Source organism: Anser cygnoides, chromosome 2 (assembly GCF_040182565.1).
Source record: "Anser cygnoides isolate HZ-2024a breed goose chromosome 2, Taihu_goose_T2T_genome, whole genome shotgun sequence".
NCBI classification, from domain to species: domain Eukaryota; kingdom Metazoa; phylum Chordata; class Aves; order Anseriformes; family Anatidae; genus Anser; species Anser cygnoides.
The window spans coordinates 109,439,269-109,465,730 of NC_089874.1; the positions used below are offsets into that span (position 1 = coordinate 109,439,269).

At 41.9% G+C, this 26,462-nt stretch overlaps 1 protein-coding gene and 1 long non-coding RNA gene across 3 annotated transcripts in view; one reads left to right on the forward strand and one right to left on the reverse strand.

The window, feature by feature from the left end:
- NDUFV2 (NADH:ubiquinone oxidoreductase core subunit V2) overlaps positions 1-22,034 on the reverse strand; it is a 38,944-nt gene extending 16,910 nt beyond the window's left edge. Inside the window, exons 1-8 of one of the 2 annotated variants that reach the window (XM_048077115.2) lie at positions 21,880-22,034; positions 20,001-20,066; positions 16,508-16,570; positions 16,296-16,412; positions 14,484-14,652; positions 12,920-13,029; positions 9,950-10,026; positions 4,361-9,067 (exon numbers count right to left, since the gene is read on the reverse strand). In XM_048077115.2, coding sequence (XP_047933072.1) covers positions 8,974-9,067; positions 9,950-10,026; positions 12,920-13,029; positions 14,484-14,652; positions 16,296-16,412; positions 16,508-16,570; positions 20,001-20,066; positions 21,880-21,921 — 738 coding nt within the window. In that variant the 5' untranslated portion in view covers positions 21,922-22,034 and the 3' untranslated portion in view covers positions 4,361-8,973. Of the gene's footprint in view, positions 1-4,360; positions 9,068-9,949; positions 10,027-12,919; positions 13,030-14,483; positions 14,653-16,295; positions 16,413-16,507; positions 16,571-20,000; positions 20,067-20,430; positions 20,470-21,879 lie in introns of those variants that run through there. The other variant, XM_066992769.1, reaches the window with a different exon arrangement.
- Positions 4,758-13,107, forward strand: LOC125184443 (uncharacterized). The gene is made up of 2 exons (XR_010829611.1): positions 4,758-4,880; positions 5,616-13,107. It is a non-coding gene; the product is annotated as an uncharacterized lncRNA (long non-coding RNA).
- Positions 22,035-26,462: the final 4,428 nt, after the last annotated feature.

The window sequence follows — 26,462 nt, forward strand, 5'->3', positions numbered from 1 at the left end:
CACCAGTTCGGTTTCTACAGGACCCTACATACCCTTTAGAAACCTAGTACAGATCTGCAAGCCAAGAGGTTTAAAATCCGCTCTATGCATTATCCCTAGAATCTCAGTAATTTCTATTTAAACCTTCATTAGCTTCTCTGACACCTGCCAAGCCAGGAACAGGAAGACCCATGACTAACCGGCATCAGTCCCAGAAGGAACAACACCTGAAAACACACAAAGGCCTTTCATGGGCTGAAAGCAGGTGAAGTGCCCAAGCCTATTTATAGGCCTTCAACTTCAGCAGGATTCAGCACGGGTGAATGGCTTGCTTGAGTGCTACTGTTGGTTATAGAGACCTAGAACAGCAGATGCAGGAAGGAAAGCAAGCATCTGACTAGACTTATAGCTCCCCAGATGGATAACAGGAATTTTTGTCCTGGCTGCTTTGTGAAGATGCGCCAAGTATCCAATGGCCTTCATTGCCATCTCATGGCCATCACCACGTACCACAAACGTAACAGAACAAAGTAACATACCAGTCCCTTTATGGAAGTGATTTTTCTTTGGGAGAAGAGAGAGCGGTGGAACAGATGGAGTAGAACAGGGAATAGCAAGAATTACATTTGCATACAAGCATAACTATTCAGAGCCGTAAAACTACAGTAAGTACTGCGATTAGCACTCATTAATGTTTTAATAAGTCAGCTTGTTCTTTACTTCCCAGCTCCTTCAATTTCCAGATATTTTCAAGATAAAGCTCTTCCTTTTTAAAATTTTTAAAATATGGTTGTCAAGACCACATTAGAAAAAGAACAGATTAGCATTAGCTCTCTCACGAGAGAACAGCAAGGAACGAACTTTCCCCTTCCTTTACCTGCAAACTATCAGTAAGAACCCTGATTACCACATTGCCAAACAGCGTAGAGCACCACAGAAAGTTGATTTCTCTCAGTTAGCACTCTTTGTTGCATACGATCTTGAAGCAAACAAAAACAAGAGAAAGATGTTTCTGCAAACTGGGTAGGGAAGCTATCTGATCAGAGCTTGAATAGTTTGAAAAGTCAGACACCTATTAACTGGGATACAAAGGGCTCTGAAAGAGAAGAGAAACTATAGGAAATGTCTTAATGCAAGTAAGCACTTTGCTGCTGCTGTCAGGTGATGGAACTTTCTAAGATTTCTCTCACACCGCCTCTCCTGGAACTGCAAAACATGACTTGGTTTCTGCTGCACTTAATACCTTCTGAAGCTCAGAGGGGGGTGAAAGAACTTTCTACCTCTTATTTTCCAGTCTCATGAACGCAAGACAGCACAAGAAGAAAGTGGTTCCAACATTCTCCATCTCCAGCAAGCTACTTGCAAGTGGAAAGCACATGATGGGGTCAGGGAAGAAAATATCTTAAGTACTCCTCTTTGCCTGCAATTTCACTTTTTGCCTCTAATATAAATCATATCTGTGTCTCAAATACTGGCAAGGTCATGAAACTGTGTGAAACCAGTCTCCTTGCAACCTTGTAGCTACCTAAAGCAGGCTGAGTAGCACCCATGAAACTGTGGAGAGTTTCTTCATTTGCTGCTTGCAAAAGATAAAAGCACTTGCAGCAGATAAAAGGACTTCAGCTTTGCCAGATCCTGGGAGATAACCCAACATAAGCCAAGGCAAAGTCACACTGCCTCTCAAGGGCTCTTTAAGTGAAAGTGTAGGTTTTACAGAAGGTGGCAATAAAAGTCCTCAACTGTACAGATAAGCTACAAAGTCTGGCTCAGCAAGCTTACAGAGAAACTTTCCAAGACTTCTCTAGGTTCTGGAACAATAACGAACTGGTAAGGAAAAAAAGAGTACATTAGCAAGGCTCTGACTTCTGTTATTCTGTTAACAAAACTATTCAGCGTCATAACACAAAATGCAAGATAGAGTTTGTGCTACTATTTATTTCATACCATCTGTCACTGGAGCCTAATGATGCAGTTAAAAAATAAAGTCTGGAGACTAAATGACCAATCAACGTTTATGCTGCTCCATCTGCAATAGAACACGCAAAAGAAAAAAACGCCAAACACGAAGAGGTGGGCTGGGCATGAATAAGATCAAAAAAAAAAAAAGAAAAAGTCAAAACTAAGTTGTTCCGAATGTGCATGTTAGCATTGCGGTGGCGGGTTAATCATTACACATTTTGTGATCAATAGCTCGTTCCAATTTTACAGAGGATCAACTGCACCAGTCTTCCAGGCAATTTCACCAGACTAAGATTGTCCAAACACGGCGAGTCGGGTCAACAAACAGAATTTATTTTTATGTACCTGCATGCTCAATATGGAGGAAGAAGTTCTAGCTTGGCCATTCCTAGGTGCCAGTGCTTCAGCTATACCCCAGACTCTCCCACCTAGTTAGAGCTGCAACAGTTCCTGGGTTTTGTAGCAATTTAAACTGACTCCAGTGTCACAAATAAGCTGCTGCTCGATCCCATAACAATAATCACTATTTGATTTGAGTTTATACTTTTGATCCTACCAGAAATGGTAACACAGTAGTACGCCTCCCAGCTAATGTCAAATAAACTTCGATGCTTCATACAAGCAATCACTCTGCCTGCCTGCTCAAAGACCTTTTCCTCAAAGAAGTTGCCTATTGTGCAAGCCTGCTAGACGAAGCCATAAATGAACTTAGTTCGTTGCGTTGAGCCTGCGCTCTTACACAAGATCTGTCATAACTTTTGCTGTCTGTAGTATTCAGAGCTCACCAGTAATTGTGAATAGTTCTCTCCGTGGGAGAAGAACACACAAGGAGACGGCAGCGGAAAGGCAGAAACCCTCACATCTTTCAGATTCAGCTGTCATCTTCGCGAAACAACCACAGGCCCTCTGACCTCCACTGTCCGCTCTCCAGCCGGGCCCCGTGATTATTTGAGAAAAGCCAGGAAATTGGAAAAGGGACTCGCACGCTGGACAGAACACACTGACACCACCACAAGAGCGCTGCCACGGTCCTCTGGGTGCTGAGGAAAACATTTGCATCCCTTGACTTTTTGGCTTCCAAGATACATAACAGGGAAGTCAAAGTACATGGGGAAAAAAAAAGGAAAAGGACAGTGAATGGGTTTACCACTACCTTTCCAATGTAGTATTCTGCTGTAGCTCAAACCCTGCAATTTTATCTGAACAGACAGCTCCTCAAGGTTGCACAGAGACCTCCTGAATTCACACGGGGTGACATTCAGGTCCCCAGCTCATCAAGTCACAGGGCCAGCTGAGAATCTGAGCTTTTACCTAAAGAACGACGAAAAGCAAGCGACACCCGACATCTGCACAAGCCTGAAAGAAAATACCGGCAGGTGAAACACCCTGATGCCTCCCATCATTTTAAAGCTCTGTTACTCCGGGGACTCCTGCCCCCTGAACCAGGGCAGAGGATTACAGTGGGAGGGAGGAAAGCACAGGGTGCTTACCTCGTCCCAGCCGCACAGCACCTGGCAGCTCCCCACGTCCCTACCTCGGCGACAGGCGTGAGCAGGCTGCCATCAAGGTGCATACCGAAAATCGCTCACACGCCTGCCGCTTCGGCACTCGAGAAGCGTCTCCCCCCCCCCAAATCACACGTGTTGATAACAGGGAATTATTTTAATGGAAGTTAATGATTTCTTAGATGCGGTGATCTCAGCCTTCCCTACCGCTCCAGGATTAAACAGTTTTTTCCTGGAACATCAGTACGTTTGGCCCGCTCCACATCTGCCTGATAGCTTTGTGTTCCGACAAGCACCACAACTCGCCCTTCACGTTTTATCCCGTGAACTGTCTGCGTGGTTGTTCAGAGGCGTAAAATACGGCTTCCCCGCCTCACCCCGCAACACACAAAGGTGCGGTGACAGCTTCCACATGCCAGCCGGCTGCTCGGGGGAAGGGATAAAATGGAACGAGGCGGAATGAAACGGGATGAGGCGAAGCAAAACGGGGTGAAATAAAACGGGATAACGCGGAACGAGGCGAAATAAAACGGGATAAAACGCAACGAGGTGAAGTAAGATGGGATACCACGTTACAAAACGGGACGAAACCCTCACGTTTCGCGTCAGCCCCCCGTCCTCCAGCCCGCAGCCCCCCGGTAACTCCCCCCCGACCCCCCAGCCCGGTGCCCGTGCCCGCAGCCCCCCGGTGCCCGCCCCGCCGCCCTTCCTTTGTTGCCGAGCGCCACCTGCGCCGCCCGGCACCTGGCGGCCGCCCGGTGGGGTGCGGAGGGAAGGGAAGGGGAAGTGAAGGGACGGCGAGGCCAGGCCGGCGAGCAGCCGCCGAGCCCCCCGCCTCCCCCGGGAGCCGCCGCCGCCGCCGTGCGGGCGGGCGGTGACAGCGGCGGCCATGGCTCCCCCCGCGGCCGGCTCCTTACCTCCCCGCCGCCTCCCCGCCGTCCGCCAACCGCTCGGGGCGCGGCTCAGCCGCCTCGCAGCCGTGCGCCCCCCCCCGTCCGTCCGTCTGTCCGTCCGTCTGTCCGTCCGTCCCTCGCTCGGTCCGTCGGTCGGCGGGCTTTGAACGCCGCCCCGCCGCCCTGCCTCTGCCTCCCCCCCCCGGCTGCCGTTGCCGCCCCGCCCCGCGCCGCTCCCCCCCTCCCCTCCCCAGCCGGGCTCCGCCGCGCTGCCATTGGCCGCGCCCCGCCGCCGCCGCCGCCGCCGGGAGAGGAGGGAGGCGGGGAGGGGAAGGGGCGAGCAGCGCGCACGCTCCCTCCCGGCCCCGCTCGAACTTTCTGGAAGCGGCGGCGGCGGCGGCACGGGGCGGCAGGCTGCGGGATGACCCCCGGCTCCGCTCCCTCCCCCCCCCCCCCCCCGGCCCGGTTCCCGGCGGGCGCGGCCCCCTCCTCCCGCCGCCCCCGCCCCCTCCCCGGGGGGGGGGGTTCCGGCGGTGATGGCGCAGTGAGTTTTAACGGCCGGCGCTGCGCATGCGCGGCGGGACGCGGGCCGGCCCTGAGGGAAAGGGGGGGGGGGGTCGCTGAGGGCCAGGCTGAGGCCGGCGGCACACGGAGGGGCTGCGGAGCCAAGGCGGCGTCGGCCCTGTTAAACACAGGGCGCCCCTCAGCGCTCCCCGTTAAAAAGGGGCTGGCATCTGCTCATTAAAATACACAGCGTGGCTTTAACGGCGTGTGTGTGTGTGGTTCTGGGCTCGGGGGGCTTCGGGCGGCACCCCCAGGCTGCTCCTGGGGGTGGGCTGCGGGTCTGAGCCCTGAGGGGGCACCTGAACAAAGCCCTGCATCCGATGGGGCTCCTACTGCCCTGCTTTCACCTGTTACTGCGAATAAAGCAACAATTCCTCAGCGTTTACCAAGTCGGAAATGTGAATTCTTCCCAATTAAAGGATATTGGGAAAATGAAACATCTGCTTCGGTTCAAACAGAAATATTCTGACAATTATGTGTTTTGATGGATGACTTAATATACAAACCTTGCTTGAATAATCAGTCTGTGGCATTAGCAAGAAAAAAATGTTTCTATGTCTAAAAAAAGAATTGAAAGTGCTGTGGTGTTCCCCTTTATAGAAACAAAGGCATGTACTATTCCTCACGCCCACCATCTTTAATGGTCAGACATGCTGGAATAAATAAGGCAGATAAAAAATGGGTGCTAACCTCTTTTCTGTTCCATATGCTACAGATAATACCTTATTTTGATGAAGAGTAGCTCTTGAGTGGACAAGGTCCACCACAAGTAGAGATTGGCATCACACATCTTGAATATTCGCATGCTGCGCATCGTGTGGTTTAGGTAAATGCGTCTAATTTGCTTTCAAAAGTTTTTTTGCAGAAATCACGGTACAGATCATTTGTTCTGCAAAGCAACTGCTGTCATTCTCATTTGACTCAATCAGCATACCTTGCGTGCTGTCAGCTGCCCAGGAGCAGGTGCGCAGACACCAGTGACCGCATGATGAAGGGAGCCGTGTTCACGTCACCTTCCTTTATGTCCAGTCGATTCCAGAGGTCATCTCTTGAGGTAGCGAGCAGGTTGAAGAGGAGGCAGGCTAGGGACCGCCTGCATGAGTAGGGAGAGAAGTATTTCCCAAGGCAGAGTATTTGTTCTTCTCACAGTGCTCAACAGGGCAGATGCTGATGATTCACCCTCTAACCATGACGGGCTGCAGGTGCAGTGCGGTGCTGTAATGCTGCGTTCCCATCCTTGTACATCAGCGCAAGCAGCATGCAGTTCCAGGATCTCTGTCTACATTGGTAGGTGTTCACAAACAGCAGCTGAGATAACAGGGAAACAATTTATATCTTCTGCAGCAGATGCTAAGATTTGATAATAACATCAGTAACTAAAGAAAATTCAGTTCCTTAAGCCTCTTGGGAGAACTCCAGTTCGGGCTCCTAAAAAGCAACACTTGACTGCTACCTCTACGTTAGCATCTTCCCCTTGTCTTCACTCTTCACGAGTCCCTCCGTTTTTACACAGCACGGCTGCAAAGCTCCCTTGTAGCTGTTTTGTGCTGACTTATGTAGTACTTGCCTTGATCTGCCTTTGCTAGTGAAGCATCTCGTGCCATCAGCTGTGTGAGCTACACTGGTCTTAGTGAGATAAGCATGCACGGCAGCTGGTTCAGCTCTGTCACTGCTGAACTTAATCTAGTAACTGAGTGACTGAAAATCTCAAACTGCAGGAAAAAAAATCTAAAGATAGGGACTTCATTCCAAGAAGTTGCAAAATGTGACACTGGTGAAAGCATGCATGCAAGCCTCGGGAAGGCAGCCATCAGGTCGGTCAGTGGGCCCACTGCATGCACCGTACGGACAGAACTGAATGTCTGTGCTGCTTCCTTTTTGACAGAGCTGTTCCAGATAACGTTTTTCTAGCAGGTCCCAGAGGAGATGGAAATCCTTTCCAACATCAAATGCATCATTGGGCATCTAGTGGAGTTTCCTATTACTCCTAACTTTATTCCATCTTTACCAAAGGAAAAAACCACCACCACTTGGACAATGTTGATGTCCACGAGATGGACATCAAAACATTTTCTTGTAAGACAGAGCAAACTGGGGAGGGAGACTACTGGAACGAGGCAACCAAATGGCCCTGTCCACCTTTACGAATGGGAAGAGTCAGGCATTCCAGAGCTTTGTTTTTAGATAATTTTTTAAAGAAAAGTTCCAAACACCCTAGGTAGAAAACTAAGCAGGGCTAAAACTACCTTTCCCTTCAATCCAATTGTGCATTCTACCAGTTTCACAGCTGCAAGCGAAAACATGAATAGTAATTGTTAGCACAGGATAGCTCCATACCACGTAAAAACTTTGCAGTTTTCTTCAGTGTGTTCTTTAAAAACACTTGCCTGCTTTCACAGTAGGCCTACCATAAGGTAACCTTACTTGAACTGAAATACCGCTTTATTATCATTGAGCAAGGAGTTTAGCTACAGACTGGTACATAAAAATTGTCTCTTTGCATCAAGCTTTTCCTTATTTTATGTTACTGTGGAAGTACTGGAAGGATGCCTGGCCTGCTACAGGAGTGGAACCATTACAAACACTCCAGTAATGTTTTAGAAGTGCATTCAGCAACTTAAAGAATCTTCAGCCCATGTACTGGTTTCTCAGATACAGCGTCCTGTATCAGTTGCATGCAAGATTTTTAATGCTTACTGAGTGAGCACTTACAACTTTTATTTGTATTTATCAAATTTACTTTTCCATTTGTATGCAATTTCAGTATTTCATAAGCTTAGTAATGTAGTGGGGATGTCAAGTCTTGCACACAAGTTATACACGCGTTACTACTGGTGTAACTACATCACAGCGCCTATGAAACAAAGGTAGGGCATGAACAGGCTACATGAGATTATGATTATGCAGGGAAAGCTGTAGACATAAAATTTAACTTAGGAAAGAGAGAACAGCTTAGGGAAGTACTGTTAATCAGAATGTCAAAACAAAACAAATTGAATAAAGAATGCAGTATAAATAATGCAAATAAACTCCATCTATCACGTCTGTAATAAGTATGTAGTTCCACAACATATTTTAGAAGACGACGACAATTCCCATGATTTTTATATGGTCCCAGTGACTGACACATTCTTTCCTAACATTTTAAAGCAACTTTGAATATTATTTGTAATATTTTTATATTATAAAAATGCATCTTCCAGATTTACAAGCACATGTGCCAACTGTCAATAAGCAGTCACTATTATTTTTTTTGTTAAAGGAGAAATACCTCAATTTCACACTTTTAGATTTTCTTAGAATTAGCTGATACACAGGATTAATATCGAAGAAGGGTCTGTGAATCATAGCTGGTTTCACATATTACGCTTAGCCATGTATTAAACTGTTCCAGTATACTCTAGCTCCCCTCCCCCCCCAACTGCATACTTTGGCTGTGTTAAATAAATTTGTAGAGGAAGTTAGAGGAAGTGGTTTCTTGTTGCTCATTCTTTTAGTAGAGTATTACTACTACTTGTTTTTTTCTGTAACATGGCAAAAAGACAGTTTTCACGCTCTTCCTGAATGATAATAGGAAGAGTCAGACACGAGAAGAATCACCAGATTTCTAAAGAACATGAGGGCCTTTCCTGCTTTTGGTTTGTTTTGTTTAAATTGCAGTTAAAAGTAACGTGCAGTAAAGTTTTGAGAATCTGCTTTCGCTTTGTTCCTTGGGCATTTGCCAAATTTGAAATTTAGTTAGTTTTGTTGCCTCTTTAAAGAACCTGTAGTCAGAAATAGCTAAAAGAATTTTCAGTGATAGATTAAAATTGCATCTGTTTATCTACCAATGATCATAAATAGACTCAGACACTTTACAGTCTACAGAATCACTTTTGTCCACTTTTTTTATAATCTGAATCATGATTAGGCTTTACTGTAGTTTAGACGACAGTAAGCAAGCTAAACACTCTAATTCCTATTGCTTTCCTTCATTTTAAAGTACTAAAACGTAAATCGTTTTACTGAGATTAAAGTTACTTTATTATTTTCAGACAGTTTAGCATATATTACAAAGATCTTTAGAGGCATCCTTAGAGGTCAGCTCGAACTCCAAAACCCGGTCCTTTCGGTGGTTCTGTCAGAGATGTAAGGCCACCAGCTGGCTCACAAGAAAAACGTCCACTCCTGAAAAACGACAGCAGATTTATTTGTTGCTGGTACTGTTATAACCGATGTCTAATCACTGGATAGAAGACCTTAACAAAACTGCCTCAAGGCTGAAGCCGCTTTTTTCATTCATTTATTCATCCTTCAGAAATGTGGGATGCTACCCTTTAATTAAAAGGCTTTCAAATTCAAGTAACAACAAACAGCTTCGTAACTCAAATGCAAGATATAACCGCTAGGGTTTTTTATTCATTTATTTGAAGGTAGAACAAACAAAAGTGATGTTGATACCACCAATACTAAAGGCAATATTCCAACTGCATCAGTCATGTTTTTGTTAGAGATGTATCGCTGCACTCAGAAACTCTAGCTTTTAACATTGTTCTCTTATTCTGAAAAAAATAGGAATAGATAACATACTCTTGTCAAATGCTACTAATTAATTACACCATTCACACACCCATTGGTGTATTTGGACTAACAAAGAACAATGGGAAATAACAGGTGAGAAAAGTTCAGAAATAAATGTTTCACAAACTTCTGGTCTTTTTTTTTTTTTTGACAGAAATCCCCCCAAAACAGGTACTTGTTGATTTACATGAAATCAACATGTAAAAAACAGGTGATATCATTCACCTGGTAGATACTGAGCCAAATGAGGATTATGTTTTCCCATTTCACAGTCCTGTAGTCAGTCATCAGGAAGATGAAATTTCTCTACTTGGTTCTTTCTGGCTTTGAATAAATAGAAAGGCACTGAATACATACCATGCTGTTCAGCAAATTAACACTGTTTAGCTGCATGTTGTGAACTCCTAGAGTTGTAACAGGAATTTAATTTCCTTTCTCGAAAGGAGAAGCCTTCGAGTAGTTGGACATTATCATGCAAATACAGCATACCTTGGGCCAGGTTTGGGAACTTTGCCAGCCTTTAGCTCATCAATTATATCTTCGATATCTTTGGGTGTCAAATCCTCCTAAAAAAAAAAGTCAGCAATTGTGCAAATTACAATCATCAGATGAGCTGCTGTCTAAACTGGGATCTTAGCACATGTAATTTTGATCCTGTGATTAACATACACATACCGTTTTAAAGAATACGGAAATTTAAAAAGCCTAATGTAATTTTATTACTAACATTTCTAATTTACATATAGTTGCAGAAATGATGTTAAAGCTAACAACGTTCACTCTGGTCATCAATCACGTGGGTTTGTGGCTTCAAATTCCTTAGTGCATTAGTGAGCTGAATCTTTACCTTCCCACTATATGTATGCTGTTGCACAGACTACAGAATAGTGTCAGCTGAGACAGAAAAGTGGGTACAGTACAGGAGAACAATTCTTAAAAAATAGTAAGTAAATCAGATTGTGATAGCATCACAAAATAGTTTTAAAATACGTTTTAGATGTTATTTAAAGGCTGGACTTATTCAATGAATGAATACTTTGGTCTGATGACATCCAAGAGAGCCATAATTCAGAAGTCTGAAAGTTCAAAAATAGCGTTAAGCTAGACCATACCTTCCAACTGACTGTTTTAATGTGGTTTTAAAAGCTTACGGAGTACCTAGGTGACTGAAATTCCAGATTTATAGGCAGGCCACTATCAAAAAAATGCATCAGCACAATGAAATGAAAAATACATGAATTCTGTATTATCTTGTTCCCTTTTCCTTACTATGCCAAATGTTTTGCCTCTTGATACCATTCTTAAGTTTCCTCTCTCTTCCATAGGCTGCAGTATTTCCCTCAGGAAACTTTCAGAACTCATCAAGCAAGTTAAGACAGCAGTACTGTATATTTTAAGTTAATAGCTGCACTAACTTAAAACTAATTCATAGTTATGGGTTTTCCAAATATACTGTCATGCCTCTGATTCCAGTTCTATCCTGAAAAAAGAGAAGCCAAAAAAAAGGAAGTGACTGCATTGACATGAACTCGATTTTCAAAGCAGAATTCTCTTTTTTTTTTTTTCTTAAGAGTATTTCCATGTTCTCAGTCACAATCATGGCTATGGACAAAACTCAAGAATAACCAGAATGCGACAGTGGGTAACACCAACTTTTACAACTTCAGATACAACTTCTGACTCTCATACAGTACTAAGATGCTGTATTTACATAAAACATGAAACGCAAAAGACAAGGCACTAATCCCCTTGACAATTATGATTTTAAAAAGAAAAAAAAAATCAGTCTTTAAGCTACAGCTAGTACATTTTTGATTATAGTACAAGAACAAATTCTAGCAAAGGAAAAGAGCCTAGCACTGGGTTCAAACAGGCACCCAGAACAAGGCGTGGCCATTGCTTCATTCCTCACAAATGCAGAGAAAGAAAGGAAAATTCTGGATGTGCTTTCCATCACTCTTCATCATAGATCAAACCTGGAGTACACAAGAATTAAGCCTTGAGCCAAGGACTCAGCATTCTTCAGCAAAATCAATCACTTCCAGCTAATGAGTATTAGGAAGAGACTTCCTAAATAAAGTTGCAGGATTTCAGTTATTTCTATTTTTAAGCCAGAAAGTCAAAAATTACTGGCTTGTAAAATTTTTTATATAGATAACAGATTGATATTGTGAAGAGGACTGAAACTTCCCTTGTGGCACTCCCAAAGAGAGATTCAGAGGAACTATGTAAATAAACTCTGTTCAGCCTTTCCATTAGCACTCACCAGAACCAAGTAGCCCCTAAATGGGAAAAAGGGCACACTGGGTGCAAAAACAATGTTCTCCTGCTTAAGAAAATGAAGTACCAAAAATCTGACAATCTGGCAAAAAAGTAGACCCCATGCCATCAGTTAGACGCGGATTAACATTCAGTATAATTAGGTACACTGGTAACACGTTAGATCTGTACTAAAATATACACTACCAATGAGCTTCATGCTTCAAGATACTAAAGAAAATAAAATAGCAACTGATAGCCCAAGTGACTATCAGTAGCAATTGGATGTTTTCAAGCATCATGGTTTATGAGCTTTAATCATCACTTAGTGTTTTGTAATCTTATCTCTCCACATCCCACTTAATGGCATTTTGGACTTCTGTTAAATTACCATTCTTGCAAACCCTTTAAAAATGTAACTGATTAAAAGTGTTTCTTTGGGGGGGGGGGGGGAACACAACAGAAATAACATTTTACTCTATACCATCATGGTCTGATGCTTCTTGGACTTTCTCCACAGTGTCTATACAACCCATGCTGTACATTTTCTTCTTCTTTTCCATTATGTGCTACTAAATGACAAAACCAGGCTGTTTGTGCTTCCAGATTATAAACTGTCTGCATTACTTCAAATGTCAAAGCACACCTCTGAAACAAAGTCCAAAGCAGAACACCTACTGAATGCACTTATTTAGGGGAGGTGGTTTAGTGCTACTGTATGGAAAGGCAAAACCTGGTAATTAAAGCAAGCTGACTTTTAGCAGGTAATGCATCATCTTAACTTGCTCATTAAATGAGAAAAGAAGAAACTGGGAACTACTCTAACCGCAAAGAGGCGATGATGCAGAGTTTAAAAAAAACCCAAAGGAAAAACGCGTTCTTTCTCAATCCGAAAGCCACCTGTGAAACTGCTCATTCTACTGGATGGATATGCCAAAACACCACTTCCACGAGAAATCTCTATCCATGATCTCATCATCTCCATATGAACAACGAGAGCATTTACAATGTGTGTTCTTATAGAGACCAGGACATTGATACATTATCGCACAGATGAAGTGTTTCAGGAAGAGGCTGAGAAAGTAAAATATGTTCTAAGTTATCCCTGCCAACTGCGATTTGAATAACCAACCAAAAATTCAGAATCAGAAGGAATGAAGATACAGGTAGAAATCTAGTTTCTTAAAAAGTAATACTTACATAATAGTTGTCATTTATTTGTACCATCGGTGCATTTACACAAGCACCTAGACATTCCACTTCAATCAATGTGAAGAGTTTATCAGGTGTTGTTTCCCCAACTTTTATACCTAAAAAAAATAAAGAATATTAGGTTCAGCAATGGCTATGGATCAAGATTAATAAAGAATATTGTAATTACTCCATAATTTCCTCATTACTTGTATTTTGGCCATAAAAACATTTGTACAGTTAAATCCTCTTAAATGAGTCTAAGACTGTGAAGTTAGTCTTTGGATACATTTTGAAGACCTGATTTACACTTTTGATTTGCTGAAAAATAACCACAAAATGACAATTCTCAGAAAAACTCTACTTGAGAATATTTTTAGGAATCGGTATAACGTAATAGAAAAATCTGGAAAATACAGCTCTCCTACGTTGATATTAAATGCGTTAATAATCAGTATTAAGTACTGAATCCCCAAATTAACCAAGAGCCAAGTATTAACGGTGGTCCAAATTTGCAAACAGCTTCCAAGTTTCTACACAAGAGCTTATTTCCTGAACAACTCCATACACATGCTTAGCTTCCATGACGTGTTACTGCTCTAGTGATAAAACCAAAAAAGATACAGACCTCCCCCAGAGGGCAGGTTAGCAAAAATAACATCTCAGAGTCTTAGCTTGCCAGAATATTCATTGGAAGGAAGAACGCCAAAATACAATTTTCCTCCATAGTTATTAGGGGCAAAAGCCAGTAAAAGTTGAAGTAAAGCCTGTGTCTCAGTATGATCTACACAAACACCCTTAATTACAGGAAACAGTTGCTTTTCTTTTGACTTCGCAAACTAAGTTTCAATTAAAATCAAGCCATCTTTGCAGCAACAAAACCAGGACAAGTTTAATCTAAAAATGCCTTTTCCGGACAATGGAACATGAGGGAAGCAAGATTATAAACAACTGGTCTGTAGCTCTTATCACAGTGGTTTTTCTGAAAGGTCAGCATAACGTGACTGCATGGAGTGGGAAAAGTTAGTTGTTGACCTTACCCTCTCTTCTCCTCATAACACAACAAGGAGAAAAGTAGAGAAACAGTACACAAAAGTGGTGAGTTCTCCTTACATCTCATATGATGTAGAACTCTCAGCTGACTTTTCCCATGAGAAATTTATAAATCACCTTATTTAAATAGAAAAAGCCTCACTAATAATTTCATATAGTGTATACCTTTAAAATCTTATTTTACATATAAAAAAAGTGGCGTGACATTCAGAGTCCCCTCCTATATATGGAATAGCGCTTAATTCTCAATCCAAGAGTTGTATTAGAATAATTCATTTCCTGGCAAATTGCCTGTAAAATCACTTTAAGACCACTAAATGACACTCCTGACTTTTGTTCTACCGTACTGAAATATTTGGACTTGGTATCCCTTATTTTCAAAGTTCTACACTGACCTCACTCTAAACGAGAGGTACTTCTGCACTGTCTCCATCACATAACGAATTTTACTTCTGTTAGAAAATAATCCATCATTAAACCAGGGAGAAAAAAAAAAGTGTATTACAAATTTGTATCATACCAAGTTTCTTCTTAATGGCTTCTAAAATGCTATCAGAGTCTCGCAGCATGCAAGGCGTGGTAGTGCAGACCTGGATATGGTATTTCCCAACAGGCTTACGATTATACATGGTATAGAAGGTTGCTACTTCATACACTCTCATGGGAGGCATTTCTAAAACTTCAGCAACCTATAATAAGGGGAAAAGAAGATACTATATTGAATTCTCACAGGGTACCAGTAAAGACATTTCAGAAATCATCTCAATCAAGTCACCTGTCCTGTATCTGCAGTATGAGGCTTAGGTACTCCGGATAAATAGAAAGAAGGGGATGGATTTCAAAGTGTAACTACTGAAGTGCTGAGAAAAAACACCCGAGTTACTCTGACTGGAGTTGACCTTGTTTGAGCACAAACTCCACTAAGCCAAGAATTAGCACAGTGAGGAGCTGCAGTCAATCTTCCTCCAGCATCATACGCAAGCTAGTTTCAAGAAGTCAGCTGGGTTCCAGCTTTCATTATTAGCTCCAGCTCATACTATGCTTGCACTCTTGCTGCATGAATGAACAAACTTGTACGAATCCGCCCACGCTAACCCACTTCAGCCTTCTGGCAAAGGGAGCAATCCAGGCTGGTGCTACGCTCACCTCATTTGGTTACAGCAGGCTTTCTCGGGTCCTGTAACATACCAGGGCTGGCCCTAAAACCACCACTGCTACACCTGCAGATTGTGCATCGCTGTATTTATTAGCTGGGACGCCAATCTCCGTGCAGTCAGTTCTGGTGGAAGTATCCCTGACCTCACTAACCTGGAACCCTGACACACTGCTCAGAGGTTGAGAACTGACAGCTTCCAAAAGCGTGGCTGTTCTCTATTCCAGTACCTATAGCAGGCAAATAGCAAGCCACAGGAGATATTTGCTTGCTTAAAAACCTTAAGGTCATTTAAAACGTATCACTTTCAAAGAAAACAAACATAAGAAGACTTTTCCCATTTGGTGTTAACTGAGATTTGAGGCTTTGTCCTACATCATAGGAAACAGCAAATAATGTCTGCCAGTGTTCCTAAGCATGCACTTTACTCATACTCAGTAACTTCTGTAATCCTCACAATCCTCTTTTAGTTTATCTTGATTGAACTTGAGACTCTTCACTTTAAAACTGATACGCCAGCTTGCAAGACAAAATGTGAGATTAATTTGTATGAATAGAAAAACTGAGGTGCAAATTTCTTGGTATTTGATTTCTGTCATGCAACCTATCACTTTGGAGCAGTGTAGCTGCTTGCTTATTTTGAAACATTTTAATAAGTAACTTGATAAGAAACCAGTCTTAAGGACACTTGCTATGAGGCGTTAGGAAATACTCATTATACCCACTACACCGCCACATGCCTTGTGGAAATCTTTACAGGCCCGGAGATTAAGTACGATCCTGGCCATGTGCGTAGTGCCACTGATGTACAGGAGAAGAGAAAAACATCATCATCTTTTTTTCTCTCCCCCAAATTAAGCAGCGAACAAAGTGTTTCAAGTTTACTCCTACTTCCAGGATGATTCTGGGAAGAGCCTGTCTAGCTAAGGCCCATGTTCGTCTTTGCTTTGTTCAGTCTGTAGTTGCTAGCAGTGAGTTAACATTACACAGAGGCAAGTTTCCTGCATTAGTTCCCCCCTCCCCTTTTTTTTTTAAATGTAGTCTCATAGTGAATACTCACAGTTCTGTGCCACATGTAAATTCCTGCATTAGTACGCTTTGGTAAAAGTGCTAATATTGTACTATTAAGAGTTAGAGTTTTAAAAAATTATGCTTGCAAAATAATTTAGCACTGAATACCTTGTTCATAGCTGATATGGGCAACCATCCATGCTGTCTCTGAGCCAGATCTAGTATTGCCATGACAGCTGCAGACTTGTGTCCCTCTGGGTAATTGTTTATGATTGCTTCTATTCGCTTTTTAAAGGAAAAAGAGGAAAAAGAAATCAGTACTGAGCTAAAGACAAAGTCTGCATGTTTATGGTGTGGTTTTGGTTTTTTTGTCTGCATACCTTTTTGTTTTCAGGTGTGAACTCAAAGGGAGTATCTGGATTATTTTCGGGACTGTCTCTGTGCTTCAAGAAAAGTAAAAGAAATAATAGGGTTGTCAGGGGATTATTCATGACAGATTTACTGTTGTAAAATATTTTATTAGATAGTTACAGTTGAGTTACTTGAATAAAATTGATTTGATATATTCCAGATAAAAATTTCATAGTACTCAATCATGAATGACTAACCATCTCTGAGAAAGTAATAAAAATGTTGATAATTATTTCATCACTCTTAAAAAATGCCAACTTATTCCTGTTATTTCCTATTCAAGTAGTTATTTCTTCAAGAATTTGGTATTATTTACAAGATAGACATTTGTAACAGTTGATACAATTTGGCAATTATGGTCAAACTCATCACAAGCAGATGAAGAGTCCTCCAGTTAATACCTTAACAAACAACAAAAGACTAAAACAATAGCCCATTTTTTGTTTTGCCATGAGACCTTAACCGTAAAAACTTTAAAACTTATCAAGAAGCTTTCTATATAAATATTTGCACGTTCAAACATACATTATTAACCAATTTTTACATTTCATAAGTTTTAAAACATTTCACATACAATTCTGAATCAGCACAGAATAAGCAGAATTTCCAAATTCCTATTACCAAAATAAGGTATTTTATCATAACATTTCTAACGTGGTCTTCTTGGAAAACATCACATTGAAATTAGTTCTAATTTTTATTTTCAGAAAATACAAATCTGGAAGTCTTGAAGAAAGTGATTTTTACTGTAATAAAATTTTAGATCTGATAAAAGCCCTTATTCCTTGGAAAAGACTGCTGTGCAAGACTTTCAGTTATCTCAAAGTAGCTCATTATGACATACTCAGAGCTGAGTTTGAGTCCAAGCTTTTTGCTATTTTCAAACTGAGAACGTTTCAAATTAAATCGAAAGAGTGCAGAAAAATTCAAGCTATACTCAAGGGAGCTAAAAGTCATCCACAACCAATAATTAAAGCTTTTAAGGAAGCATATTTAGGACGAAGAAACCTACTCCGCTGACTTTCACTTTAATCATCCTCTCAAACAACCTAGGATGATTTTACAGTTTCCACGCTACCTTTTAAGGCCAGGCTGGATGAGGCTTTGAGCACCCTGCTCTGGTGGGAGGTGTCCCTGCCCACGGCAGGGAGGCTGGAACCAGGTGATTTTTAAGGTCCCTTCCAACCCAAGCCATTCTGTGCCACCTTCTTACAAAGTAGTGAAGGATTTCATGAAAGATCTAACATGGCAAGTCACTAACGTTGTGAAAGACTGTTGTCAGTGCATAACTTAAAATGTGTATGATTCACGGCTCTTCCTGGGTTTTGAAATTTTAACACAGAAATACCGAAAGGTCAAACACAACTCCTAATTACAGCTGGTGTCCTAGTGAGAGATTCCCTTTGCTTATCCCATCTATACGCTGGAACAGCCAGTACTACTACCACTGTCAGTTTGAGGGCAGGAATATCCCTTTCCCAGTTCCAAGCCTAAAAAAAACCTACGATCAATACCTACTTCTCCACCTCTACAATCAATACGTACTTTTCCACCTAGGATGACTTTCCCTGTAATAACAGGAATTACAGAATGGTAACTGATTTGCTCTGAACACCCTGATCTTTTAGCAAGTATGAATGTGTTGTTTGTACTGTCTAGAAGATAAAACAGCTTTCACGAACAGAGTTGCCTCTATTTTAGACTGACCCTTCCAAAGAAAGGATTTCACTCATCGTATGTATTGTTGGAGAGGGTTTTCTACCAAAATCAATGAAAGTTCTTAAAAAGAGGCTGCTGAAGGAAAAAAGAAGTGATTGGAAATACCCTGCAAGTTTTAATTTCTTTCCCTTACAGATCTGCTGTAGGTCATAGCTGCACTGATAATCCATGATTCATGGTAAGTATTTCCATAACTTAACTTTTCCTTCTCAAATCTGCATGCCTGTTTTATTTCAGGCTGCTATTTTGCCTTCCACTGTTACTTGCACTACTTATGTTTGTACTTGATCTCGATTTCTTTTGCAAATAACTTTATTTTATTGCATTATTAAAACCCCTCTCTGTGTCTAGAACAGCTGTTATTTCCAGCATCTCATCTCTAAAATATCCCTAAATACCCTACATGCAAGTATGAACAATAAAAACTTTATAAAAGAACAAATACTCCATTATCAAAACAAACAAAAAAACACCCCACAGACAATTTCCTATGCTCTTCTAGCAAAAGTTCTGTTGGGAAATAAAAGGACTTAACGATGCTATTCAATAAAACAGCTAAAAATCACAAGAAGCTAACTAAAGCTCACAGCTTTTCTTTTCTAGCTCCCTTTTGCTATTTTCATTCTCCTCACTCCAGCAAACCATTTAAACAGTAACATAATTCCTGCAAAACGCCTGGAGAATTTACAAAGCTATCTAGCTTCATCTACCTGACGCTGCCATCCATAAGCGTGTCAAAGACACCTTTTGCCTGTCTTCACCGATCTCAAACTACTCTTGAAGTTTCCCAACTCGTCAGCCTACACTCATGTTTCCTGTATTCCTTGAGTATCAGCTCTCACTCCATAAATCACCAGTGCCTGTTCAGGTTGCTGGAAAACTACACGAAGCATGTACTATAATCCCATTAGCTTCATCCAACAGGAAAGCTGTGGAGACAGCTGCAGCTGCAAAAAGGCAAAAAAAAAAAAAAGCCCGTCCAAAAAACGCTGAGCACCTGCTTCCAACAAAATGGTCAATTCTCTAGTAAAGTACTGATTTCCACCAAATGGTGGGAAAATGCCAAATTATTCAGCTGTTGGACTGAAGTCTAGATAAAGCACTGAGTGGAGCAGAATGGGACAGAAGACACGTCTCGGAAATGCGTCGGGTTCTCTTCACAGGTAGACAGACAGACAGCACACCTGCTTTAGGTGTTTAAATATTGAGTGCTTTTTTACTTATGCAATCACTATTGCCGTTTATAGGTATTACAATAATGCCTGACGGCCTCAATCATGAATTGCTACTCAACTTACTGTACGTCACGGCGCATGAACCAGAACTGCATTTTTCAACTGCTAGCAAACAGGGCTAGACCCGCACCTATGGTTAATTCTGTGGCAAATTGAAGAAGCCAAGAAACTGGGCCCACAGAAAGTGTCACAAGCTTCAATTACAAGTTAAATTCACTACAGTAAGAAAAGGAAACGAGAACTGTTTTGTAACGAAATAAGTTTAAACAAAATCTCACCTGTAATCACACACAAATGCTAATACCACCATTACAGGAGTTTTCATTACATAAAGAAATAAGTGATACCAAAATAAAGCCTTTTGATACTTTTATTGCAACTCTAGTAAAAAAGTTTCCACTAGGCTTCTATAGCAAAATCCTGCACAACAAAAACTTCAGGCAGATTTCAAAAATCACATGCCAAACTCTTGTTACACATCCCTTTTTCAGCAGGGTAAATTACTTACCACAAATAAGGCTCCTCCACTGGAATTGCATGCTGGTGTTCTATGCAAGTAGCGGATTTGTCTTATCTACAAACAAAATAGTCTATAATAATTATATATTAATAGTCTATAATTTGTATAACTGCTTTCAGAATGAGCTTGATTTCTTTTCTAATTGTAAACCATTAATTCTTTTGTCATCACTAAATATAAATCATGTCGAGAAAAATACAAGGAGCTCTAGCATACTATTAGGAAAGCGCAGCTACACTGTCCAGAATGGTCAAGGTATGTTAAGGGGAGTTAAAGGATTGAACTTCAGACTGGTAATGTCCTACCACAGCTTAAAAATGCCTTGAGTACAAATTATTCAAATATCAAATATTTCACCAAGAATTCTTCAGTGTGTTACTTTATATCATACGCGCTTCCCAAAGTTTGCCAAGGGTACCATTTCTACTGAGGTTCTTCTCATTTAGGTGTTCCTTCAGCTTTCAGCTAACTGAACAGCATGACAAAACAACAAGAAATGAAGCACCTGAAATACCAAGAGAACACAGATCTGCATGCAAGCTGTTTTCAGCTATTTTCTATAGTCTCTCGCTAGACCAGTCATGCTAAAATAGATCTAGAATGCTAGATTCTGGCCAGTATTATTAAAGTCATCTTATGATATTACCTTGTCACAAGCAAACATTTTGTAACAAATTTCATCTTGTATCAATATTAGATTATTTTTATATTGAATTTTAGACCAATTTTGAGAGTTCTTAAAGTAGGAGAAAGGTTAAAAAAAACAGCCCTCTGTAGCTGTTCGTGTTACTGTATAAAATTTGTTGGATCTCAAGTGGGTCAGCATCAAACAAGCAAAAAATAGAGGCATGGGGTCAGAGCTGGGATCGAAACCTAGCTACCAGGCAACTACAGGCCCTGCTCTTCTGTAAAAGCAGCGTAAACAGCTCAGCCTCTTCCGCAGATCACGCAGTTTCACCTGCTGTTTGATAACTGCAGCCTCTCCCTGCCAGACAAAGCCCTGCCCAGACGCACTGGGTTTAGTGTGGTGTGTGAGGGATGTTACCTAGCAGTATTTCCTCCCTCCCTGCTTCTGGCTCACCTGAGAGCAGCAGCCAGGAAAGCAATGGGTTTTTCCTGCTGCTCCATATCAGAAGCCCAAATGACCTCTGGGACACAGGAATAACTCCTTGCCCTGCCTGCCACCTCCTGCAGGCCGCCCTCAGCTTTTTACCTCTATAAACTGACACGAAGCACCTCAAGCGAACAGCAACCGGCATGCCAGCCTCTCGGTGAATGTGACAACACGTAAAATTCAGGCAAAAGACTCAAAATACAGGAAAAAGACTCAAAGCGCAAGCAGGGCACAGGAACACAGCAGAAATCCTGCAGACAATGGCATAAACCCTACTAAATCCTAGGCAAGTTTAGCACACCTACGTATAGTTCTGACCGTGAAGGGACAGCCCTGTCAGCCTCGGGTGTCCAACTTTAAGGGTGCCCAACTTTAAGGGGCAGCCTGCTTGCAGCGGAAGCGCTCTGACCCTTTGCTTTAAGGACACCGCTCTGCTCTCCAGAGCCCGGCCCCGGGCTCCAGGCCGAGGCAGGCTAACCTCCGGGCCTGGAGGATTTCAGTCAGCGCAATTGGCCTCGGCATCGAAAACCAGCGCCAGCAGCCTGCCCGCAGCCCCCAGCCCTCACACGGGACAGCACCCCACGACCCCACAACAAGCCGCCGGCCGCTACAAGGCGGCGGGGACGACCCCGTGAGGGGGCGATACCCTTCCCCGGGCAACCCCCGAGCCTCCCCGGACGGGCCAGGCCGCCCCACCGCTCCCCAAAAGCCCCGTGTGGCGCAGAGCCGCCCCCCAGCACGCCGCCCCCTTACCGAGCGTGCGGCCGCGGCCCGCAGGGGAGCGCAGAGGAACATGGCGGCGGCGGGCCCGGCGCCCCCTCCCCCCCCGTCCCTCTCCTTGAGGCCTGCGCTCGCCCTCGGCGCTGCCTCAGCGGGACCGCCCCGCGCATGCGCGCGGCCGCGCGCCCCGCCTGAGGAGAGGGAGCCGGCCCTCACAGGCCTGAGGGGGGAGGGGAAAAAAAAAAGGAGAAATAAAAGGAAAAATGGGGGTGTTGTCCGTCCAGGCTGTCTCTGCTGTAAATTGTGAATTCGTGGCTGCTTGGATGTGAAAAGTCTGTGTCAAATAAGCGAACCACAACATCTATACGAGAATGCTCTGTGAATTGCAACCTTTTGTGGCATGCGCCACTGTGAATAAAAAAAAATCCATTTGAAAACAAGTTTCAAGAAAAAAAATCCCTTCAAAAACAAGCATAGATAAAATAATAATAAAATAATAAAACTGGAGATACGTGCAGGAACTGGTGACGTTTTTGGGTGTTTTATTTTTTCCTCCTCATCTCTCTACCCAGCTTGGTTGATCAGGATATGTGATGTTAGGACTGTTTTGCATTTATGTTTTGACATCCCTTGCTCAGAAAAAATCACGACTAAGCATTTCATTGTCTTCTCGGCCATCGATAAACATTTTCGTTTCACGGTATAATACAGTACAAATTGCTGGAACTGAAAAAAATGTAAGCAATTGATTCTTCCTTGGGTGCAACAGAAACGTTGGTCACAGTTCCATCGTTGTGAAGACCCTGTATTGTTCAGATCCTCATGCGAGCAATGCAAATTCATCTTTTTCACTCCAAAATAAATTTATGTTTTTCAAATAATGACTAAGAAGAAAGGATGAGGACTCAGTGTTGCAGATTTGCCAAGCATCAGCCAATGTTCCAGCGTCTCTTACCATATTCTCCTTCCCTCTGAGGAGGGAACTCCCCTGCACTCCCCCATACTGTGGCACTCAGTATGCCCAGTGAAAATCGATCCACATATATTTTACATAAATTTATTATTTGCAGAAATTGTGGTGATCTCTAACTAACATTATGAGTACAAAGTACTCTCAATTCATTCTTTACAGCTTTTTTCCTTCATCCAAAATGTTAATTAACTTGTTTTTCATGTCCTTATTCATGTAGGAAGATCTTTTTTTACTTCATATAAGCATTCAAAAGGTGGGATGAACTACACTAGAGCAAACTGAATTTTATTAAATACATTTAATGATTACATTATGGATTTATATGGATAAAAGACCCACTGGGTCACAAGGTTGGCCAGGGCAGACAGAACCGCAGTGGTTCTGCCTATGCGGTTGGACCTGGAGAGCTCCTCTAAAGAAACCTTTAGGTAGGCAAAGTGAGACCAGAGCCCCAGTGCACCTCAACAGATAGTTCCATAGAAAGCCAAAGACACTAAACAAAATGGTACATATTTGAACAGTTTAAGGTGCTTAGTTTATTGCTCTTTCAGCTAATTGCATATATATGTACAGACATATACATATATATGTATACATTTGACAACTGTTAATATAATTAATGTTCTTTTAACAGAATACTTTTCATATGCACAAATCAGCTAGGATGTGGTACTAGCTGTCTAGTGAGATTACTGCCTTTTGCATTTGGGTTTACTGTAGTCAGTGGTTGTCTTCCTGCTCCTTATTCTTCATTTCCTCAATGTCGAGAGCTACTATCAGCATTTGTAATTTAAGTGCTGTACTAGTAGTTGATATTTTCTTTCATTTGTTTTCACTAATTACATAGTCACTTATAAACCCTGTGTTTGTAGTCATCTATTATCCTGAGGTAATTCTTCAAACACCTAAAAGACAGCCTAAAAGAGAGAAAGTATAATGGTGCAGCAATATTAAGGAATAGACTGCAGATTCTGTTGCTAAGCCAAAATTTATATCCTGTTGAGAGTCTGCCCTAGGCATACAGTCTAAGAATAGCAAAGGCCTTGGATAATTAGACCCAGGGACTGTTCCTGTTCAGATAAATTTATAAACATTTAGTTGTACAATATAAAATATAAAATATATAATCATAGTAATTGGTTAATTATATGAGTTAACCCAATATGCATTTTTCAGTAGGACTTCATGAATGTGTAAATAGACAAGAAACAAAAGCATTTAGAAGTATTTGTAATTTAAACTCAGTCTATTTATCAGATGGCAATACTAAAAAAAAATAAATTGGAAACAGCATGACCTTGAATGGGAGTCCAGTATCTGCCGCGATCTGCAGACTTGCCTGTTGGCTTTGTGCATCCGGCCTGCTGCACGCACTGAAGTGAAGTGCCAAAGCACTGTCTGCTCAGGACCTGATGCATCACAGAATCACAAAATCTTTAAGGTTGGAAAAGACCTTCAAGATCATCTGGTCCAACCATCGCCCTACCACCAATTTCACCCACTAAACCATGTCCCCAAGCACCGCGTCCAACCTTTCCTTGAACACCCCCAGGGACAGTGACCCCACCACCTCCCTGGGCAACCCATTCCAATGCCTGACTGCTCTTTCTGAGAAGAAATGTCTCATCATTTCCAACCTAAACCTCCCCTGGCGCAACTTGAGGCCATCCCATCTAGTCCTATCTCTAGTTACCTGTGAGAAGAGGCCGACCTCCAGCTCTCCACAACTTACATCCCGGAGCACATGCATATAACTACTCAGATGTAAGTGATACGTAAGAGGGTTTTTATGGACCCGAATTAAGTTAGATGACTCCTTTTGCAGCGTGACCTGCCAATAAGGGAAGCTGCATAAAGGGAAACAAGACTCCCTGTGTTGACACTTCCGATAAGGGTCAGGAAATTCAGCAGATAGCGTACTCGTGCCTGTGTCTCCAGTAGGGTAGGTGTGCAAGGACTGGTCAGAAATGGCCACACCGTCCCTTTCTGTCACCTCACACACTGTCCCTAGCAGCCTTGCAAGCTCTAGTTGCATGGACAGTTACAGAAGAGATGGAGAATGCTATCATTTGCTGCAAATATAAGCTAGAGAATTATTCTTGCAATCAAATAATTATTTACTGTGTCATTGAATTTCTTTATTAGTATGCATTACGCCAAATAATTGCCTTCAGGCTTTTGTTTTAAATGGAAACATACTAGGGATATTTAATGACTGTCACACTACTCTGCATCTTGAAATATAAAAATAAACAAATCAGCTTTAATTAAGGTTCCATCCATTATTCATGTACAGGCTTTCGCTGTAAATTTTCTGACATTCAAAAGTAGTACTTCCAGACATAGCAGTAGAAGCAGTATTAACCAATCTTCTTTGTAAATATTACGTTTTAATTATTTTGTGATACATGCTCTAAAATTAAGTAATATTAATAATAAGCAATTTGCAGTATAGGGACTGTTAATGTTGGCAAGTCATTTGAAGAGATTCTTCTGAAAACAGGTCATCTGGAGAGAACATAAATACCGTCAAATGGTATCACAGACTTCCTACCATGCTGAAAAATCAGCTCTGCTGTCAGCTGTGTAAAAGAAAGAAAAGAAAAAAAGGATTATTAAGACCTTTCTGAAACCTCAGCATTACACACTGGTATGTTTGTGTTTGACCAGTACAGTGATCTATTTTATGAAGTGTGAAAACACAGGGGGCAAGCAGAGGAGGTAACGTTCCATAGTGGAGAGCTACACACATTGGAACACAAACCATTCTCAGCTGCAATCTTCACATTGCGACACTGTGCAAAAACCTGGTTTATTTGTCCAGCAGTGTTTCAGCTATCCTTGTGGTAGGTTAGATTTAATTCATCAATAATTTATGTGCACTACAGAGCAGAATTAGTGTAACATACAATCTGAGACCTTTTTCTGAAAGCAAAATTGAAGCAAAGCAGATCTGCCTGGTCATCTATGCACTCACATCAGAACTTTAAATAGTAGAATGAGTAATTATAAGCATCCTAGAAGGGGCTCTTCCAACAAAAGATGATTGTATGGATAGCGTAGAGGTTTTACATGGAACTGACTCAGTAAAACAGTTTTCTTCACAGAAACAGCTGCAGAAGGATTGAGAATGGAAAGAAAGTGAGAAGGAATGTGAAACATAAAAAGAAAAAAGCCAAATAAACAAACAACAACAACAACAACAAATGGCAAAGGAATTGCTCAGCCACAGCACTGAATGACAATTATGAACCAAACTGGAAGTGAACAGTAGGAAATATTGGGGGAGGCTGCCTGGGGTGATAATAATCCTTACTATAACAGAGAAACCTGGAAGGTGTGGTAGGTATTACAGCATCTGAAAAGACACTTCTAAAGAAGGGACACAACACTGCCACAGGTAGCTGGCCTGTGCTGGTGGAAAGTGGTGTAGTTCCACTCAAGGAGAAAGAACTAAAGTGATTTTCCTCATCTGAGGACCTGGCTCACTGTTTTTTAAGATATGAGCTTTCACGGCCCATTATGTACAGCAAATATATTTCAGTTCTTTTGTTCAAGATCACTTTGCTTCCATGGCTTGAGTGCTAAATTTGCATCTTTCTGCTACAGTTCCCGTGGAGCAAGTGGTATCAGTACCAGTAAA